General features: G+C 34.0%; 1 protein-coding gene across 1 annotated transcript; it reads left to right on the top strand.

Moving 5' to 3' along the window:
• Positions 1 to 9,875: 9,875 nt before the first annotated feature.
• Positions 9,876 to 19,958, top strand: ufm1 (ubiquitin-fold modifier 1). Its single transcript, XM_051121705.1, has 6 exons — positions 9,876 to 10,013; positions 10,114 to 10,170; positions 11,286 to 11,343; positions 13,885 to 13,924; positions 16,184 to 16,216; positions 18,724 to 19,958. Coding segments are annotated over exons 1-6 (273 nt in total). The 5' UTR covers positions 9,876 to 10,011; the 3' UTR covers positions 18,807 to 19,958.
• Positions 19,959 to 23,189: the final 3,231 nt, after the last annotated feature.

Here is a 23,189-nt window from a genome sequence, read left to right as displayed (position 1 = left end):
ATACATGACTAATGTTCTTTTTTTTATTATTAATTAACAAACAAAGCTCAATAATACAAAAAGTAAAACCAAATTAAGATACAATAATCAAAACATCAGTGGAAATAATTATAAAAATAATAATAATAATAATAATAAAAAACAAGAAAGAAAAATTCTCAGCCTATCATGAACCTTTTGACCTAGCTATTTGCCTCTCAGCCAGTTCTATCTCAGACAGTATAGTAAACCAGCTATTCAGTAGAAGGGAATGCTTATTCAAAGACAAATCTTCCCTTAAATATAATCGCTTGTAGACTGGTTGGTAAATGTTCCATAACAGGCCCCCACATCTCTTCAAACATGGTACTATCTCCCCTAACCACTGCAGTTAGTCTCTCCATAGGCAATGTTTTGAATCTGACCAGCTTTTTAAAGATGCTGATTTCATTTTCCAGCAGGATTTGGCACCTGCCCACACTGCCAAACGCACCAAAAGTTGGTTAAATGACCATGGTGTTGGTGTGCTTGACTGGCCAGCAAACTCACCAGACCTGAACCCCATGGAGAATCTATGGGGTATTGTCAAGAGGAAAATGAGAAACGAGACCAAAAAATGCAGATGAGCTCAAGGCCAGTGTCAAAGAAACCTGGGCTTCCATACCACCTTAACAGTGCCACAGACTGATCACTTCCATGCCACGCCAAATTGAGGCAGTAATTAAAGCAAAACGACCCTCTACCAAGTACTGAGTACATATACAGTAAATGAACATACTTTCCAGAAGGCCAACAATTCACTAAAAATGTTTTTTTTTATTGGTCTTATGAAGTATTGTAATTTGTTGATATAGTGAATAGGTGGGTTTTTGTTATATATGAGCCAAAATCATCACAATTAAAAGAACCAAAGACTTAAACTACTTCAGTCTGTGTGCATTGAATTTATTTAATACACGAGTTTCACAATATGAGTTGAATTACTGAAATAAATGAACTTTTTCACGACATTCTAATTTATTGAGATGCACCTGTATGTTTTTGTTTTTGCGTTTCATTTGCTCCAATATCAAAAGAAAAACCCACAGTAGAATTTCTATGATTATCCAACACAGGAAAAAAAAAATTTGATTACGTTTCTCAGAAGAGAGAAATTCCCTCAGCCTTGTATGAGTGTTTTCATGATGCATCATCAATTGGCCATATTGGCGGCACTTTAGCATAAACAATGCTACTATACCGAATGAAACTTGCATATTTTGTTGATTATTGTTGCTAAAAATGGTCAGTTATTGTCATGTTTTGGGCTGTACTAATCGGTCGGACCAGGAAAAACATTTGGAGTAAAGTAGACTGCCAAAAGTTATAACAAATCAAGCAGAAGAGTGCAAAAAACTGTTTGACGAGCAAAGGGCCGAGGATACCAAGGATTTCCAAGAATCTTGACAACATTCGTGTTTGTATTTATCATTTCTGGTCAGGTAGGTGAAATTTTGGTTAATATCTTAATTAATACTGCTCTTACATGTCTGTACCACCTATTCACTTTAGTTTTTCAAAATATTTCACCCCTTTCTGCTTACTAATTCCTTCTCTATATGATTTAGCAGCTTCCACACATTTTTTTCTGTTGTTTAGACAGCATAAATGTATTCAGTAGTACATTAAATAACATGCAATCCATGCTGTTGTTTACATCCGAGTATCACCAATATGGCCACGCATCCAAATCGTGACATAAGTGCAAACCCTCTATAAGAAACACTTATGCAGCAGCATTTTGTGTAATTTTTTCTTGCAAAGCAAGAAAATTCTGCCTCTTGTGTTCGTTCCGTGTTCAGCGTTCGCAATTCCGTCTGAATGAACAATACAATGGCGTTAATGGAAGACTAATTTTAAAAAAAAGTAAGCAAACAACTCACACACTTAGATATAACCACTTTGTTACATCAAGTAAGACTTGAAATAGCCTGAAAACATGATCTGTGAGAGTTTTTAGTGAGAAATCAGCTTGGTGAAATTTAAATATCCCTGTCTGTGACAAATATTTACCAAGCTTTGATGAGTTGTGATCGGGAAATTTCAAAAATAGTTAAAAGTTAACAATTAAAAAGAATATGAACATAAGTTCACAAATAAAATATATTGTTTAAATTGTTACATGCATTCATTTATTGTTTTAGAATAAATGTAAAATCCTTAAAAACACTAATTTGATGATCATTCATTTAGACACTCGCCTGTTTCTTTCCTGAATGATTCGTTTTTTGAACGAATCAATTGAATCAGTCAATGACTTACTTAAATCAATCATTGAAAGTCACTGAACAGTCACATTCACTGATTTTTTTTTTTTTTTAATGTTCAAACCCTGCTGAAAAAACATCTAAAACCAGCCTAAGCTGGTTGTCTGGTTTTAGCTGGTCATCCAGCCTGGATTTAGCTGGTCAGCAGGCTGGTTTTAGAGGGGTTTTGGCCACTTCCTTAGCTGGCCAGGTTGGTCTTAGCTGGTCATGCTGGGAGACCAGCTAAAACCAGCTATTTCCAGCTTAAACCAGCTAAGACCAGCCAACCAGGCTGGTTTTAACTGTTTTCTTTTTTTCTTTCAGCAGGGAATGGCTTAGTTTGTGAGCCATTTGTCTCTTTTCCAGGCTTAACTGAAACGTTTAACCTTTTGAAATAACTAGTTCACCTTTCAAATGCAGCGAAAATACATCTATATAGTAGAGCCTGAATGAACTTAGAATTGCACAGTCAGAAAAAAAAAATTGATGTGAAAAAGACAAATGCTGGTTTTCACTTGGTCACCATGCACTATTCAATTTCCATTTTTTTCCCAACTGAACTGAATTCCAAACATGCACAGTATTTTGTTGTTATATTAAGTACAGACAAGAAACTTTGTGCACAAGAGCAAGAAGAGATATTTAGGAGTTTATATCCCTGAGGGCAGTCCGGAGCCTCCTTAATGCTTGTTGGTTCCACTGCGCTGAGGATGCCACACTCCTTTGCCCTTATCAAGAGTGAGCAGATGTTCTAAGCTGTCCAAATCCTCCTTCCTCCTGAAAACAACACGATTCTGCCTGAAATAGCCACCCAGATTCTGCTGTTGAGCCCTAAGGAACCACAAACTGACTCTGTGTGCTATTTATAGCATAGGTGAGGTGTCACACTCAAGACAATAGAAGTGGAAATAGGTATGATAAAGTCCTGTGGTTGCCTATGAAAATCTTGCAGTGAATGCAGACATAATAGCCATGAAAACACGGCACAGAAGGACCAAACGTGTAGGTGTGAAATGGTTTATTTTTAGAAACAAAGCAAACAAAGATTCCTCATCCACCAAAAATGTGACTCATTTTAAATCACATATTGTAGATTTCACTGCTTGGATATCTCACTTTTGTTCATTTGTTGAAATCAAGTGAATGATCTTGGTGAAAAAAAGTACACTGGCTTCTCTATATTTGTTGCATAAGGTTGCATTGCAAGTTCTTCAGGTCTTCTGCTTTAGAATGTACAGTTGAGTTTTCAGCACCATGGACAGCAAACAAGGAGACTTTAAATCTAGCTGTGTTTCAATTCTGCAAAACACTCCCTCTAATTATAAATAAATTAATGCTGATACTCTGACAAGCTTGGACAGAAGAAGGTGTTTAAATTTCACACATTAAATTAAGTCTGTCCTCATTCAAAAAAAAAAAAGAAAAAAAACAACACACACTCTAAAGCGGGGCTTTTACAGACATTGATTTTGTATGGAGCCTGAAGATATAAGGCAGTAATTTTTCTGTTAACTGTTTTTATTTACTTTGTTATTGCATATTCCTGGTCTTACTTTACATTAGACCCAAGCAAAAAAAAAAAAAAAATCCTTGTCTTCGTAAACTTTAAAATTTAGATTAAAATTTTAAAACTTTAATTAAAATAGAATACTAATTCTTGTTGAATATCTTTTGTAGAGGTAAAGAGGTCTTCTTATACATAAGTAAAAATGCTAGCTATCATATATTATATTATATTATATTATATTATATTATATTATATTAGTTGTGGAGTGACAGAGATGAGAAGCGGGTGGATCCATCTGCATATCTTTTATTAATAAACAAAGACATGGTCATACACAGGCTTGGGTCGAACAGTGGCAAACAGGTATAAGAGGGAAAGACACAAGAGTAATCCGAGAACAGGCGAGGTGTTGATCAATGGCGAACGTAATACAGGGGGACTAGGCAAAAAGGGTAATCCGATAAACATGCAAGAGTTCCAAGGCAGGCAGCGAAACAGACAAGACGAGATAACTAGGCAAGAATACAAAACAGACAAAGGATAACTTAGAGATGGCTCCGTAAAGATGCTAACACTAGTTGAGTGCTAAACGCAATGTAATACTCTGAAGGAAAAGAAAGTCCAAGCCATATATAGTGTGTCTGATTGGATGCAGCTGTGTGTGTGTGTGTAATCGGCGCAATGGATGATGGGGAACGTAGTCCGGGGTGTGGTGCAACAGTCAGTGTAATGTCAATGTCTAGGAATGAGAAGGTGACATCTGGTGGTGAGTGGACCGAAGGCCACCGGCCAGATTTGTGACATTATATTATATTATATTATATTATATTATATTATATTATATTATATTATATTACATTATATTATATTATGGAATTTATAAAAATAATCTTATAATATTTTTTATATATAATACTATTTTATAATTCTGTATAACTATATATTATATATTATATTATAGTATATTATAGTTAGTTAATATTATATATTATTTTGGAATTTATAAAAATAATCTTATAATATAATATTTTTTATATATAATGCTATTTTATAATTCTATATAACTATATATTAAATATAATTTATTATATTATATTTAGTTAATAATTTATATTATATATTATTTTGTAATTTATGTAAATAGTCTTGTAATATTATAATTTATAAATAATGTTTTTTATTAAAAATAATCTTATAATATAATATTTTTATATATAATGCTATTTTATAATTCTATATATTACATTATATTATATTGTTACAGTTAATATTATGTACTCTTTTGTAATTTATATAAATAATCATGTAATATGATATTTTATATATTATAATATTGTATAATTATATTATAAATAATATATTGTATGTAATTATTATATTATATTATAGTTAGTTAATATACATTATGTATTATTTTGTAATTATATATATATAATGCTATTTTATAATTATATTATATATAACAGTATATTATATACTGTTTATATATATATATAGAGAGAGAGAGAGAGAGAGAGTTTTGTAATCTTGTCATAATATTTTTACATATAGTGCTATTGTATAATTATATTATATATAACTATATTATATAATAGTTAGTTAATATATATAATTATTACAATATATTAGATTTATTATGTATATATATATATATATATATATATATTATGTTAGATTTATTATTTATTATGTCATATAATATTTTGATATATAATGCTATTTTATAATTTATATATTATATTATATTATAAATCTATGTAAATCCTTTTTGTAGAATATATTGTTGCATCATATTTTATAAGTATGACATTTTCTATACTACTAATCGGTTAAAATACAGCACATCAAAATATACATTCAATAAAAAAGATGCATTAAAATTGAATAAACAAGTAGCTATTTGCATTTTATTTAGCAGATCTTAACGTGTCTGGCTCCTGAAATGCAAATAATCTCACATTGTTTAAAGTGTTCACCATTTATTTTCTGCCTTCAATTGCCACAGCTGAATTATTTGTTAGACTGTCTGCACAAAAAAAGTTCATCTGACAGTATGAGCGATGATTTTTGTATCTCAACCTCATCACCACAGGAACCGCACAGCTGCTTGTTGCCACAAATGTCTCAGTACAGGCTTTGGCGCAAGACACGATTAGGATTTAGACGACAGAGTCAGGAAATTCCTTCAGGAGATGTTTGTCAAAAAAGGAAACAGACTTTTGTTCAAAGGTTATCATGTACATGTCTGTAATATTAATTACTGAACGCTTAGTATGCATAATTGAGTGTTTGTGTTTTGAAGGTGTCATGGTTTCCGCCTCTGGCCGTGATTTTGGAGATAAAAGATTTGGAGATTCTCAGCAGCTCAAATTTGACTTTATTCCGTGTCAATAACAACACAGAGGAGCTTTTCTCTGGTTTGCATTCAGAAGAACAACTTTTCCACTTTATCTAAGTGGTTTCAATAAGCCTGTGACAAAAGCGTAATGGACTCCTGCAAAACTGTCAGCGTCGAGTGAATTTGGGTTTCGAGTCACACTGAGAAGCCTGTTTTCTTCAACACCCACATGTCCCTCTAGGGAAGCTGCTGGCAGTGTGCCCTGTGGTGCCAGCAAGCAGGGTTGGCTTTATGAGGATGACTCATGAGACTCAAGTTAGCTTACAGCCCTCCTTAAATCCAGCAGCCGCCAGCGCTATATAAGCTGCACTCTGAGACCAGCCAGAAAATAGACCTCTGGGCCAAACGGATTATGGCAAACCTGTATTTAAAATATGATTAATCAATTGCTCCAACACCAGTCCACCCCCCGATTCCTAATTGGGCCTAAGCAGGCTTTTTGCATATGAAAAATGATGTGAGTATTACACACAGACCTATTTCCATCTGTGTTGCTACACTAACTCTTGGTGTTTTAGCTTATTTTAAACCTGTGGCTCATCGGTTCAGCCGTCTGCATTGGAGATATAAAAAATACAAAAATAATTAACATCCTTACTCAGTCCTCTAAACTCCTGCCAAGAGCTAATGCAGTTTTTTTCAGATAACAAAAAGTGAAATACAACAGTAGGCCTCCCAGAGTGACTGTGAATTAACTTTTGTAACAATGGGTAAGAAAAAAAAGCTGTGACTGACTACTGGTGTGAATACAATGAATGTAAATGTTTGCAATTATTGCTTTGTCTTGTCTATTCCAGTACCTCTTTATTAATGATGTTAATGTTGTTTGAATGACAAGGTACAATGGAAATTATTTCAAAACAGGGTTCATAGACCTATAATTCAATTTAAATATATACTGGCTTCAAAAAATATTCTAAATCATTTTTCTAAAGCATGACTTTTTCATGACCTATTAGACATGTTTGATCAATTATTATCTAAAACAACTGTAATCAAGTTTTAATCACATTAAAAGTCCAGTGTCCAAAATATTCTGTCCTTTTAAATGATATTAAAAAAAAAAGTTAAAATGGCTTTAACAATAAAATAGCGTTGACTATATTTTTCAGTGTTGCCAAGTCCATGGTGCGGGTGGTTTTTAAAGGAGAAGTCCACTTCCAGAACAACAATTGACACATAATTTACTCACCCCCTTGTCATCCAAGATGTTCATGTCTTTCTTTTTTCAGTCGTAAAGAAATCATGTTTTTTGAGGGAAACATTTCAGCATTTTACCCCATATAATGGACTGATATGGTGCCCCGAGTTTGAACTTCCAAAATGCAGTTTAAATGCGGCTTCAAACGATCCCAAATGTGGTTGTAAACGATCCCAGCCAAGAAAGAAGGGTCTTATCTAGCGTAACGATTGGTTATTTTAATAAAAATAATACAATTTATATACTTTTTAATGCCAAACGCTCGTCTTGTCTTACTCTGCCTGGACTGTTTTTGTTCCAGTTCATGACAGTTAGGGCATGCATGTACCAGGGGAATCCTGACAAAAAAAACTGTATTTTATCCCCGGAATGCGATTTTTAACAGGAGACGCCCTCGAAAAGATTGGGCTATTTTTTGTAGCAATTGGGTGGGGTTTTTTTTGTGAAAACCTGGCAACCCTGTTCATCTCCAAATATCAAAATATGACGATTCGTTGAAGAAGATTTTTTTTTTGTTTCCTATTTGTGGGAATAATTTAAAATTTAAAGAAATAGCCTGTAACACAACCACACTTTTAACTCAAAACATTTCACAAAAATGTGGTAACACTTAAAGCCTTTATGTGTAATGCATTATAAAAGTAGTTTTAATGCATTATAATGCACCTTATAATCCATTGTATGGTTTCACAAATAATTGTAACCACAGCTATACATTACAATACTTATCTATTCATTGTTACACCTTCTGAAAGTATGATGCATTAAAACCCTTGACAAACAAACCATTAAATATGTGAACCTGGACCACAAAACCAGTCTTAAAGGAGAACTCCACTTCCAGAATTTGATTATATTTTCCAGTGTTGCCAAGTCCATGGTGCGGATGGTTTTTAAAGGAGAAGTCCACTTCCAGAACAACAATTTACACATAATTTGCTCACCTCCTTGTCATCCAAGATGTTCATGTCTTTTTTTTCAGTCGTAAAGAAAAAATGTTTTTTTGAGCTAAACATTTCAGCATTTTTTCCATATAATGGACTTCTGTTGTGCCCCGATTTTGAACTTCCAAAATGCAGTTTAAATGCGGCTTCAAATGATCGCAAATGCGGTTGTAAACGATCCCAGCTGAGAAAGAAGGGTCTTATCAAGCGTTACGATCGGTTATTTTAATAAAAAATAATACAATTTATATACTTTTTAATGCCAAACACTCGTCTTGTCTTACTCTGCCTGGACTGCTTTTGTTTTGGTTCATGACAGTTAGGGTGTCGAAAAATTCCCATCTCATGTTCTCCCTCAACTTCGCTATTTTACCTTTTTTGTTAAGGGTGTTTGATCTTCTTTGCATGTTCGCTTTGCAAAGACTGGGTTGGTACTTCGGCAGCGATGTAGGATGATTTTGAAGTGATTTTTGAAGTTGAGGGAGAAAATACGGTCAGAGTTTTTCGACATACCCTAACTGTCTTGAGTAAGTAAACTGCATTTTCGAAGTTCAAAATCGGGGCACCATATCAGTCCATTATATGGAAAAATGCAGAAATGTTTTCCTGAAAAAACATAATTTTCCTAACGACTGAAGAAAGAAAGACATGAACATCTTAGATGACAAGGGGGTGAGTACAGTATATGTGAATCTTTGTTTTGGAAGTGGACTTCTCCTTTAAGTAGCATGGGTATATTTGTAGCAATAGCCAATAATACATTGTATGGGTCAAAAATACTGATTTTTCTTTTATGCCAAAAATCATTAGGTTATTAAATAAGGATCATGTCCCATAAAGATATTTTGTAAATTTCCCACCGTAAATTTCTCAAAACATATTTTTTATTACTAATATGCATTGCTAAAAACTTAATTTGGACAACCTTAAAGGCAATTCTCTCAATGTTTAGATTTTTTTTTTTTTTTTTTTTTTGCCATCCTCAGATTTTTTGCATCCTCAGTTTTATCTCAGCCAAATATTCTTAATAAACCATACTTAAATGGAAAGCTTATTTATTCAGATGATGTATAGGTCTCAAATTCACACGTTATACATAAAGGTTTTAAGTAAAGTGTTACCAAATATGTTTGTTAAGTTTAATAACAGGAACTGATTTCATATCCATCATGACATTTAGACGGCAATTTTGATATAGGCTTTAAGTTATTATAGAGGAAAGGTTCTACATAATTTGTTTGCCGAATTTTTTTGTTTGCCTACCACTTCTTTTTATAGTTTTCAAAGCAACGGTAAAATATTTACACATTTTAAACACGACTAAAGTGTCAAATTACTTTCCTATATGCAATTCACCACGGTTTCTCTTCATCTTACATACTCTTAAAAACTCAGATGCATTAACAACACACTTTACGGTAATACCCGCTTCAGCTCAGCTTGAAATTTGCCTGACTGAAATGCACAACCCACAACATTTTCTGTTTTATCTGCTAATTATATATTTTTTAAAATTCTCTAAAATACATAATTATGATCTAGTCGATTAAATGTAACATTAGCAGATAAATAAAAAAAGGAAAAATAAAGGAAAACGGAAAAGAGTGGTCCATCAAACAGATGACGTGTTACAGCGGGTCCTGGCTTCTTCCGGGTGGGTGTAAACAGAGTGCGGTCCTGTCATACAAATCAGTAACATGTAAGTAAACCATTTAGCATATAACAGCACTTTATTTTTGTGATAAAATGTGTGTAATCCATATTTAAACACCGTGAATATGTGTCTTTGTCTGCATTAGGTCGAAAGTAACGTTTAAAATCACGCTGACGTCGGACCCTCGGTTACCATATAAAGTGTGAGTGACACATCATTCAACACATGACAAACTAAACATTAATATTTATGATTTAACGATTTTAGTAAACCTGGTTTGGTTGGTTTTATTGATTATGATAAGAGCGTTTATTATTATGTTCCCCAGCTCTTTAGTTTAAAGAGCTAAATAGTGTTTTCCACTTGATTATTTAATTTATTCATTCATTCATTCATTCATTGATTTCTTCAAGTCATTAATGAAATATTGTAATGTAAAAGTAATGTAAGACAGTCATTTAAGACTAGATAAAATGGGTTAAACATTTTAACTAATTAGATGTCATCATGCTTCACCATGTTGATTAATCATTAAGACATTTGTATTACAAGTTTTCTGAAATGTTAGGATTAAAAATGCAGATTAGGCAATATCCAAAATGAAATCAGGTGATGCATATATAGATATAGATGGCGATGAAAGTGCAACATGTGGTGTAAGTGCTATTGAAGTTAAAGTGGAGATCTCAGGCTCAGTGCATGATAAAAATACTCATTTTGAAGAAACAGCCTTTAAAGAAATGTCGTGCAATTGAAATCTACAGATGCGAATAGTTAAACTGTTGTACAGTAAACTATTAAAACTGTATTTTGAATGTTTTCTTTCCGCTAATCTGAAAGAAGCATGATATATTGTAAAAGAAAAAGGCAAAAACTTCAGCACTGATCTGTGCATAAAAAAGTGTTCTTTATCTGTCTGCCATATTGATTGCAATCACTGTAGTAGTGCTGTGGTCTGTGTTAATCTATGGATGTCATATTGTGTCTGATGGGTGCAGACACTCATAATGTGTGGGTGAAAGTGGTCTGTCAAGGGCCATTCAAACAGGCTGATTTACCAGCTCACCTGCTATGCTGATGGTTGTTCGCAATTTTGGATGATTAATCACATGCCAAGTCTTTGCAAATATCTTTGATCTCTTTGGTTTAGAACAGAACAGAATTTGACAGTAAATTCATTTGAGCTTTCTGGAGAACACACGTTCACTAATGTTTTATACACTGTGTAGTTCTCATTATGTGTGTGTGTGTGTGTGTGTGTGTGTGTGTGTGTGTTTTACTTTTGCACCAAGATTCATTGGCATTATTGTATTTCAGATTAAGTGTACCTGAGAGCACGCCGTTCACTGCAGTTTTGAAATTTGCAGCAGAAGAGGTGAGTTTATTCATCTGCTTCTGTCTTATTCCAACCTCATTTGAAAATGTTTTTGAGGGATCTGCTGAAATGTAGTGCTTTGCATTTGTCATGACATTTAGGTGCCTTTGCCTGATTAAAAAAATATGATAAAATCAATGTGCATGACAGTAAGTCTCTACAGTGGTTGGAGTATCACTGACTCTCTGTCAGATTTGTTCAGTTCTGTCCAATCATTGATTAATTTGCCATGAATCATAGCATAGATCATAACATGAACTTTAGCTCGATTGTATCCTATATCAATAACAGTGTTTCTTTTTTGAGTCTCTCTGGAAATGATTTATCCTCTTCTGAAACACGCTCAGACTTATCTCTTTATCCACAAGCTGTTATGTTAAAATCAGAACAGGATCAATGCGGAATCATATCATACAGTTGCCTAACAGTAAATTTATATTATTTAAATAAAAGGTGGCATGCACTTTAGAGAGCGTAATATTGTTTTTTTTCCCCTATGATTTATTCATTTGATATATTGTAACTCCTAAGTAATGTAGGAGTTGTATGTAATTTAATGTGGTTTTTAATTATTAAAAAAAAACAAGATTAAATATAATACTAAATTATAGGATTAAATTTGTCAATATTTTATATTCATTCATATTAATATTTTTTTTAAAGGAGAAGTCTACTTCCAAAACAAAGGTTCACATATAATGTACTCACCCCCTTGTCATCCAAGGTGTTCATGTCTTTCTTTCTTCAGTTGTAAAGAAATTATGTTTTTTGAGGAAAACATTTCAGCATTTTTGTCCATATAATGGACTTCTATTCCTCCAAAAACATAATTTCCTTATGACAGAAGAAAGAAAGACATGAACATTTTGGATGACAAGGGGGTGAGTACATTATATTTGAATCTTTGTTTTGTAAGTGGACTTCTCCTTTAATATTAATGGATTTGTGTATTAATTTGTCATTGGATTATAAGCATTGTTTTCATTTTGTTAGGTGTATTTACTTAGTATTGTGTACAAGAAGAGTTTGTTACATTTCAGCAATTTTGTGTACATCTTAGTTGCAGCTGTTAATCTATATCCCGATATATACAATATTTTATTAGCTTTTATTCTATTTTGCTGTATCAGCATTTGCTATTAAAAAAACCTACTTGGTTGACTATTTGGTTTTTGAAATCTTGCATAGCGAAAGAGTATAGACCAACTATTTAAACTGAAAATAGTACGGTCTAATTAGGGCTGGGTGATATGGCAAAAAATTAAAATATAGATTTTTTTTATTTTTTATTTTTTTTTATGATTTATAACTAGTCAACTTGAAAATGTAACTACAACATGATTCAAGTGACTTTTTCTTTATTAAACCTTTAGTTAAAGACAGTTCTATTCTAAGTGCACCACATGTGAAGTTGTCAACATGATGTAAATCACTTGTTAAATATCTTTGCAGAAAAGATGCATGAACTACAACTACGTCTTGTGCAAACTTGTCTTATACTATATATTATATGTTCAGAAATAATACTAGGAAAATGCTTTTAAAAAAATCTGAAAAGTCAAGGTAATTCAAATTCAAAATGACTGAAGGTATAACACCAGCAGACTATTATTAACTATAAATGGTCTTAAAAACGCATGAAAACTAAAAAAAACACAAATAATGGCTGATAAAAATATGTTTATTGATGTGCATCCCTTGTGATTAGCCATAAATCTTATGAAATTAAGGTCAAATTTGACAGAATTATCTTGATTTCCGGTGGGCTGTCTGATCTGTTTCACAGCCGTATTCAAGGCACGCAGACCTACGGCATGGCAGGATGATGTTGCAGATTAGCTTGGGTCGTCGCTCCTTTTTTGACATAATGAAATGCCAAGTCTGACAACCTCATAATAGGAAGATGGAATGCATCAAGTGGAAGCCAGAAAGAATGAAAAAGTGCCTTTTTAAAAATGCACAGGCTTATTTTCACCTCTTAAAAATAATTTTTGTATTCCTGCTTCAGGTTATGGTTGGGTGATCTTTTGTTGTTTTTTGTTGTCTCTTTTCCTCCTGACAAAAAATAGGCAAAGGACAATTAGAAACTGAATTTAATCTGCATTCTTATCCAATATAAACAGTTCTACACTTGATTTCGCTGGTCATTAATTCTGAAAGTAGCCTGGCTTCCTGCTTCCCATCAGATTTATTTTGTTCAAGCATGTAGAAATGCCTTCAGGTCACCCAGAGAGTTTTTCAAAGCCCTTTCAGAACGAATTTGCCTGTTTTTTTTCCTTTCAATGGCTCTTTGTGACAGTGACAGTTTCTTCTAAGCTCAGCCCAGAGAGGTCTTTCCTCACACGTTTTAAAGGCTTCTGTTCTCCAGTACCAGACTCCTTAAATCACCTGATGCAAACACCGACTCAAGTTGATTTTTTTCTTATCCTTGCCTGACAGAGGGACTGCGCAGGGCTGTTTATGGGTAGTATTTGGCTGTCAGCATAAGTTATTGATGGACTGAACAATAAAACTTGTTTTTTTTTTTTTGTGCATTTAAAGTTTAAAGTGCCAGCAGCCACCAGTGCCATCATTACAAATGGTAAGTTGTTAATATTATTATAATCATTATAATGCTCATATTATGGGTAAGGAAGTCTCTTCTGCTTACCTTCCTGCATTTATTTTATCCAAAGTGCAACAAAAATGTTAAAAAATAAATTAAAATGTAATTTATAGAAATTAATTATTTTATTTAGCAAGGATGCTTTAAAAGAGATGATAAAGAAATTTATAATGTTACAAAAGATTTGTATTTCAGATAAATGCTGTTCTTCTGAACTTTTTTATTCATGAAAGAAACTTGAAAATTCTACTCAACTGTTTTCAGCCAAATAAATGTTTTTTTGAGCGGCAAATCACTAAATAGTAAAGATATTTCAAAATGTTACTGTTTTTGTTGTACTTTGGATTAAATAAATACAGGCTTGGTAAGCAGAAGAGACTTCTTTAAAAACATTACAAATCTTAACTTTTAACTGGTAGTAAACATATAATTAAATGTCATGTGGAATAACTGATTTAAATTAAATAATCCAAATATTAAATTTTTTCTGAAAATGTATTCATCCTAAAGCCACCAAAGATGTAGATGAGTTTGTTTCTTTATCTGAACAAATTTAGCATAAAATCACTTACTCACCAGTGCAAGTGAGTGGGTGCCATCAGAATGAGAGTCAAAACAGCTGATAAAAAAATCAAAATAATCCACAAGTATTCCACACGGCTTTAGTCTGTTAATAAATTTCTTGTAAAGTGAAAAGCCAAGATTTAAGACATTTTCAAGTTTAATCTGTAGCGTTAAACTTAAATCCATAATATTGCTGAATGTTATTCAGGGATCTGTAGAAAAAATCCTTCAGATCCTTCAGGTTTTTCAGCATTTTTGTGTATTTGAACCCTTTCCAACAATGACTGTATGATTTTTGAGATCCATCTTTTCACACTGAGGACAACTGAGGGACTCATATGCAACTATTACAGAAGGTTCAAATGCTCATTGATGCTTCAGAAGGAAACGAGATGCATTAAGAGCTGGGGGTTGAAAACTTTTGAATTTGAAATGTAGGGTAAATGTAACTTATTTTGTCTTCTGGGAAACATATACGAATCTTCTGTAGCTTCTGATGGACAGTATTAAATGAAAAAAGTGACATTAAGGCAAAATAAGAGAGTGTCAGTGAGCGTTTGAACCTTATGTAATAGTTGCATATGAGTTTCTCAGTTGTATTCATCCTAAAGCCACCAAAGATTTAGATGAGTTTGTTTCTTTATCTGAACAAATTTAGCATTACATCACTTACTCACCAGTGCAAGTGAATGGGTGCCGTCAGAATGAGAGTCAAAACAGCTGATAAAAGAATCACAATAATCCACAAGTAATCCACACAGCTTTAGTCCGTTAATAAATTTCTAATGAAGTAAAAAAGCCAAGATTTAACAAATTGTTAAGTTTAAACTGTAGCTTTTGGCCAAAATATGCCTCCGCAATCCATAATATTGCTGAATCTTCTTCAGGGATCTCACTTTTTTTTAATTATGCATTTGCATGACTATTTCATTCTTTTGTGATAATAAGGATTTATTTTTACTCCCTGTTTTTACCCAGTAAAATGATTTTAGAGCTTAGCAAAACTAGAAAAATAAATGTTTTTTTGTCCAGTCGAAATCACACTTTTAAAAATCTCATTCAGGTTTTTTTCCAGGCTGTGGGATTTTTTTTTTTCAAGGAAAAACAGTTGTTGAAAATAAGAAAATCTTGTTTTTTAGTTGTTTAACCTTATTTTAATACTTATTTTAAATTATTTTAAGTGATCATGGGGTGGGCCGTTTGGAAGTTTGCTGAGGACCCCTAGTGGGCTCCAGTCCCTTGAATGACAACCAGTTCTTTAAACCAAACTATAACATTTCAGAGCAGCAAAACATACAAAACAAACACCATACACACACACACACATACATATATATATATGTAAATTATTATTTTTTTAATTATTCAGATAAAACATCTGCTGAATCACTCAAAATGAACTCTTTTGCATAATTATATAACTATAGTGAGAGACTACAGGAGTTATGCTGCGTCAGACTAAAGACATAACTCACCACTCACAACATAGGACAGTTATTGTAAATGAGATAGTTCGATTTGTGATTGTTCAGCGTTTCAGCGAGTCAAGGGTTTCTCCGTGCTCTTGCCCATCTGCCTGCTTCATTGATTGTCTTTAAGAATGATTGTTTTGTGTATGTATTCACATTGTAATGCTGACGCTGATGTTCTTTGTGATTATTATTTGTGTAGATGGCATCGGAATCAACCCGGCGCAGACAGCAGGTCGGTGACGCTCTTTCACTCCATCAGAGCTGTCCTCTGCAGCAGCATCTGGCTGTAATAAATGTCATTTTGTCAGGCGTAAATTATTTAGATATATTCAAATGTCAAACAGGACTGGAAATAGTGATATCTGCGTTCATATTTTTTGGTTTGTTCGTGCTTTAATCCACCTTAAATGTTTTTTAAACTTCCTTTTCCCTGCAATTTCTCATAGCCATCTTATGAAATGATACCTCACTGTTTACTTGCGTGGCTGCGATTTTCCCGCCTATCCTTTATAATCACCCGCATGCAAATGAATGGGTCCTTCTGTTTACTGCCTCATATTGTTCATGTTTATCTGCCTGGGGACCTTTTGAGAGATCGAATGATTTCCTGAGACTCCTTCAATAGGCTTTGCATTTGAATTTCACATATTACCTAATGAATATTGATGATGTGCTTTGATTACCCCATCCCCCATTGTTGTGAGTTTATTCCCTTGACTAAAGGTGTCTTTACAGATGTTTTCCACCTGTCATTACGTGTCACTTAATGCTGGAACCATCTATCTCTATAATACATGCAAGACTCCTCCAGTCATTCATGATAAGGATTAAGGATGTTTAAAAATAGTTAGATTTGCGAAATTACACAAACGTATGTTCTTTATAACAATGCCAATACCATTTAAAGGTTAGATTAACTTAAATGACTAATTTACAGAAATCACATTTTTAAAAATCCCATATATTCAGGTTTCCCCCCAAAAAAGGTTATTGAAAATAAGAGAGATTTGAACGATTGGCTGAGACTCCATTAATAGCCTTTACCTAATGAATATTGATGATGTACTTCAATTATCCCATTCCCCATTGTTCTGAGTTTATTCCCCTGACTAAATGTTTCTGTACAGATGTTTCCCATCCTGCTCTACTCGCCATTTAACGCTGGAGCCGTCACTTTAATCCATTATATCCTGTCTCTAATAAGCTGTCCCAATGTTCTGTCAGTGTTTTCCTCCCTGAGTGTCGTGCTGCATCTAATCACATGAAAATGGCTTGTAATTTTTCATACATGTCAGGGGTTGAGACCTAAATGTCAAATGAGCTGTGATTCATTAGTTTTATAGTAACAACATGTCTAGCCTGACCCAAATATGCAACAGGGTATGTATTATGGAGACATGTACGATCAGCTCAGCAAGTTATACAATCACATCCTAAATATAGCGCAGGCACCTGAATAGATTTCGCTTATATACCAGTTATCAGAGGGAACTGAGTGAGTCACAGTTTGTTGCTTATATACAATGTACAAGTGCTTTGATGAGAGAAAAACCAAGCTTTACCAGTGAATCAACCACTGAACAGACCTTTATTTGTGTAGTTTTAGCTGTAAGCGCACAATGTGTCCTACTGTGCGTAATATATTACAGTTGAGGTTAAAAAGTTGACGTACACCTTGCTGAATCTGCAAAATGTTAATTATTTTACCAAAATAAGAGGGATTGTACAAAATGCATGTTATGTTTTATTTAGTACTGACTTGAAAAAGATATTTCACATAAGACGTTTCCATATAGTCCACAAGAGAAAATAATTGTTGAATTTATAAAAATGATCCTGTTAAAAAGTTTACATATATTTGTTTTTTTTTTAATACTGTGTTGTTACCTGGATGATCCACAGCTGTTTTTTTTTTGTTTGTTTCGTGAATTCATTTGTTTAGTGAGTTTAGTTGTTCATGAGTCCCTTGTTTGTTCCAAACGGTTGAACTGCCTGCTGTTCTCTAGAATTCTTCAGGTCCTTCAGGTTTTTTCAGCATTTTTGTGTATTTGAACCCTCCAACAATGACTGTATAATTTTGAGATCCATCTTTACACACTGAGGGACTCATTTGCAACTATTACAGGAGGTTCAAACACTCACTGATGCTCCAGAAGGAAACAAGATGCATTAAGAGATGGGGGGGGTGAAAACTTTTGAATTTGAATATCAAAGTAAATGTAACTTATTTTGTCTTCTGGGAAACATGTAAATATCTTGTTCTTACCCGGCTCTTAGTGCGCCATGTTAACTTCTGAAGCATCAATGAGCATTTGAACCTTCTGTAATAGTTGCATATGAGTCGCTCAGTTGTCGTCATTGTGAAAAAATGAATCTAAAATGCATACAGTCATTGTTGGATAGGGTGCAAATACTGGTTCACAAGCCAAAAAAATTGTGGGACCTGAAGGATTTTTCTGTAGAACAGCGAGTTCAGGACAAAGAACAGACTCAGGAACAATTTTCAGTGAACAGAATGGAAATGAAAAGGGTCGTTTTTATAAATTCAACTATTTTTTTCTTGTGGACAATATGTAAACATCTTTTATGTGAAAAATCTTATTCAGGTCAGTACTACATAAAAAATGCCATGCATTTTGTATGATACTTCTTATTTTGGTAAAATAATTAACATTTTTCAGATTCTGCAAGGTGTATGTAAACTATTGACCTCCACTCTATATCTCTCTGGTTTTACAGGAAACGTGTTCCTTAAACACGGCTCGGAGCTACGAATCATTCCCAGAGATCGGGTAGGAGGAGGTCGCCAGCCCAGGATCTGACTATCCAGTGCTTTTCTGTCACAGACGATGAACATGCTTATTTATTGTCCGGCCCTGAGGTGTCAACTCTCAGCTGCTCTAACGGCCACTGCTGCGGCTCCAATTCTGTCAGAGGACCTCACAAATCTCACCGAGCTGCCGTCACAGCCCCCTTCTCTAAAATATACACACACAGGATGTTGTTGTTTTGTTGTGCCCTGAAATTTCGAACCAATAGGTACTGATCTTTTACAAAATATTCCAGCTTTTTAAGATCACACACTTGGTATGTTCATAAAGCATATTTTTACGTCTTAAATACATAATGTCTACTTCAAGTCCAATTAAATGTTTAAATACTGTTAAGGCAAATGAATTGAAGATGTCATATTTTTGTTTTTTTTTTTTTTTTTACATCTCATGTTTATGTTGCATTAATGGTTGTTTTGAGCTGTTATATAGCTGTTATTCCAGACAGATAATGACTGATAACTATACAACAGTATGTTTAAAGAAGCTCTAAATAAGATAAAACATGCATTTCATAATATACTGACTCTTCCCATAGTTGAAATGAAGTGTAATGAAATGTTACATAAACCAATTTGACGCCTAGTTTCTTAAAAGACGCTTTTCGTAACTTTCCTGGTCACTCAAGTCGGCGTGCCTTTTCATTAAGGCTTAAAATCAAGACTTGAATAGTACATCAGGCTAATGAATGACAGGCTCTACCTTTGCTTTTTACACCCTCCACTTACCCGCCTTCCCTTACATTACTGCCAGGCAGAAGAGGAGGAGGAGGAGGTGGAGGAGGAGAGTCTGACTATTCAGTGTCATAATGGATCTTTCATTTGTTTTAATAAAAGAGCAGGCATGCTGTGCCCTTTCCATGCCACTCATTACTGGGAAAAGGGGAGAAGTGCATTATAAATACAGCAAGGCCTACATTATTCAAACGCAGACACGTTACTCTGGATCACATTTGAAAAGGCATCGCTTGCCTCCAGCCTCATTTGGCAGGAAATGATGCGGTTTGTTCATTAGCCGTGGAAGAAATTGTATTTTTACGGAAGTGAAAGGGCTTGCCAGTGTAATGTCAAATTTAAAAGTAAAAAGTTACAAATACACTTGTAGTATTCTTCTCATAAACATTAAAGAAAACATTAAATACAACTGTATAGTGCTTGTTTGTGTTGAATATGTTCGGCTTGTAATTCTGATACTTAGGATGTTTGGTCTTTTCCATTTGTTCACTTAATGTATGTAAACATAAACCATGTTTCACGGCTTTCAGTAGATAAGACAGGCTTCAAAAATCTCTTTATGGATCAAAGAGGTAGTACAAAGACATGCAGTGATGTTGCTATTTGCATAAATTCAATCTTGTGCCATCTGTAAGAAGCCTTCTTATACAAGCAAATGACAAAACTGTTAAATATTTATGTTAGATATTTTATATAGGCGTGGTGGACGTGATTGTGTGATTAGAGGAGTTTAAACAAGGCATTAGCTGGCAACCTTTCTATCAGCGCTTGAAGTCTTTTGATGGTACAGATGTAAGCCAGCTAAGCCTATGAAACAGCTTGTACAATCTCTTGTGCCTGCAAAAACATACATGTTTTTCCTTGTATTTCTATAGAAACTCGTAATCGAACATTTGAGGTTTGTGAGAGATTGAACGCTCACACAAAAGCCAGCAGTCTGAATTGCTGTTGTCAAACAGGTCATCCCCCCCCCCACCACCACCTCCTCAGTGGCTGAATGTTGTCCACATGTATTACAGATAAGCTATCGCTGCTTCTCACTCAGTGTATTTTTTCAGATGAAAAGATATGTGTCGTGAATTTAGATTTAGCTTGGGCGTTCATGCAGTGGATTCGTTTTCTGGAGTTCACAGAAGTAATTAATTTGCTATATTTTTCAAGCAATGGAAATACTAGCAGCAAATTGGTTTGGCCTTTGAAAGAATGTGGTTTTGTGATGCTCAGTTTTTCAGTCACAAAAAATGATTATCTGTGTTCTTTTGTAATAACAAGGTTCAGAGAATAGCAAAGAAAGCCTTTTTTGACTTTACAAGACTGTAACATCAAAAATTGTCAAAAATTAAGTAAAAACTATAAACTGGAGGTACACTAAAGCCACAACACCAAGCAAAACAAAAATCAAAGCAAACCCAAAAACTAAATAAAAATCAAAGCAAAGCAAAGAGCTAAATACAAAACAAAGCCAAACAAAAAAAGCTAAAAGCCAGAAACTAAAATAAAAATCAAAGGCAAACACAAAAAAAAAAACCAAAGCAAAGCAAGTCAAAAACTAAATAAGAATCAAAGCAAAGCAAAAAACAAAATAAAAAAAGCCAGACACAAAACAAAAATTCAAGTAAAGCCAGAAACTAAATGAAATCAAAGAAAATCCAGAAACAAAAGAGAAATCAAAGCAAAGCCAAACACAAAACAAAAAGCAAAGCAAAGCAAAAAACTAAATACAAAACAGAACCAAACAAAAATTCAAGCAAAGCCAAAAACTAAAATAAAAATCAAAGGCAAACAAAAAGCAAAGCAAAGCCAGAAACTAAATAAAAATAAAATCAAAGCAAAGCAAAAAACAAAAAAACAAAATACAAACCACAAATCAAAGCCAGACACAAAACAAAAATTCAAGCAAAGCCAGAAACAAAACCGAAATCAAAGCAAAGCCAAAACAAATCAAAAAGCAAAGGCAAACACAAAACAAAAATTATAGCAAAGCAGAAACAAGAACAATCAAAGCAAAAAAACTAAATACAAAACAAAGCCAAACAAAAATTCAAGCAAAGCCAGAAACAAAAGTTTAAGTAGGTAATATTAGCCATATGTATACCACTGTTTTACTAACATGTTTGACAAAATATCCAAAGCATTTCAACAAAAACTTTTTTTTTTTTTGTGGAAAACAGAATCAAAATTAAAAAATAGCACTGTAGCAAGAAAGATTACAACTAAAATCTTGGAGAGTTACAGCTCTCAGAAATTAGTAGGTGTAGATGCCCTTGCTTTTAATGACTTCAGCACATCTGTGGCCGCAGGACATCACTAGTTTCTCACGCTGCACTGGTGTGATCTTGGTCCACTCTTATTCCACTCTCTTCCATACAGTAGTTTGGTAACTGTAGTGCGTTTCTTAGCCATAACTTTGCCGCCAATAATTTTCCAGAGAGTTTTTTACCTGTGTGACCAGAGCATTGTCTTGCATTGCAAGCTCATTAGGAGATGCTTGCATGAAAGGAAGGTTGAAGGAGGTTCTGATGTATATTTCCATTCACTCTGCCATGTATATCTGTATAAGAGGCCCAACTATTGCTGCAGAAAACATCCCACAAACCATGACACTTCATCCTCCACTTTTCACTGACTTCTTTATGAACTTTGCCTTCAGTCTTTCTTCAGTTTCACACCAAACATGTTTCCCATCAGACCCAAATAAATTAAACTTTGGACCATTTCTCCTCTCTCCACACAACATGCTCCTCAGCGAAGGTGAGCTTAGACTTTTGATTCTTTCTGCTGATGAGAGGTTTGGTTACTGCAGACTGCGCCTTCAGTCCAACTTCTCTTAAACATGCCAAGACAGATCCTTACTCTATTAAGCAATTCCAGCTGCAGTGTTGAACCCATTCCCGACTGAGAGTCTCTGCATTATCCTGTCTTCTCGTGCACTTGTCATATGTGGACGACCAGCCTTTTTGAGGGACTTGAATGAATTAGTGTCATTGTAAACCAGCAATATTTGAGAAATCAGAGATTTGGAATGACCCGCTTCTCTTGCAGTGATTCAAAGGGTCATTCCTATCGCAGGGTTTAAATTACCTTAGAGCAGACCGCCATCTTGCAATTTTAGTGAAAATTGGAGGAATGCTGCCAGTTAAATAGGGCAGAATTATTTAGAATACAATAAATCTATGAAATATGCTTAAAAAGCTGCCCTTCTCCTGCTGTTAGAATAACTTTAAACAGGACTAAGCAGTGACCTTGAAATTTAGGAAATTATAGGTTGTTCTCTAAATTTGATCTCCACTGTATCTTGGACTTCTCTTTGAGTTTTCTCATCCCGCTCAACATATTGTGTCGTATTATTGCAGAGGTCATCCTTGGATATGAGATCAGCCCCTCACCCTTGCACCTCTCTTAATTTTTTGTTTGATATTCTAGAGGTGTCTTGCCCTGCTTTAAATTCTATTAGATGAAATGTCATGCCGGCACAAGGCTGCACTTTCTTAAAGCTCGGCTTCAGTTTCATTTTACACTTGATGTGACCGGAATGACTGAACAGGACATTAGCAGCGGCACATGGAAACATGCAATTCCAACATAGGATGAAATGTTGTTTCAGTGTAATATGTTGTGAAAATGCGTGTTTGCTTATTGC

This window comes from Labeo rohita, chromosome 10, assembly GCF_022985175.1.
Source record: "Labeo rohita strain BAU-BD-2019 chromosome 10, IGBB_LRoh.1.0, whole genome shotgun sequence".
Taxonomy (NCBI): Eukaryota; Metazoa; Chordata; class Actinopteri; order Cypriniformes; family Cyprinidae; genus Labeo; species Labeo rohita.
Note: the sequence above shows the minus strand (reverse complement) of the source record. Positions and strands in the feature narration are given on the sequence as shown.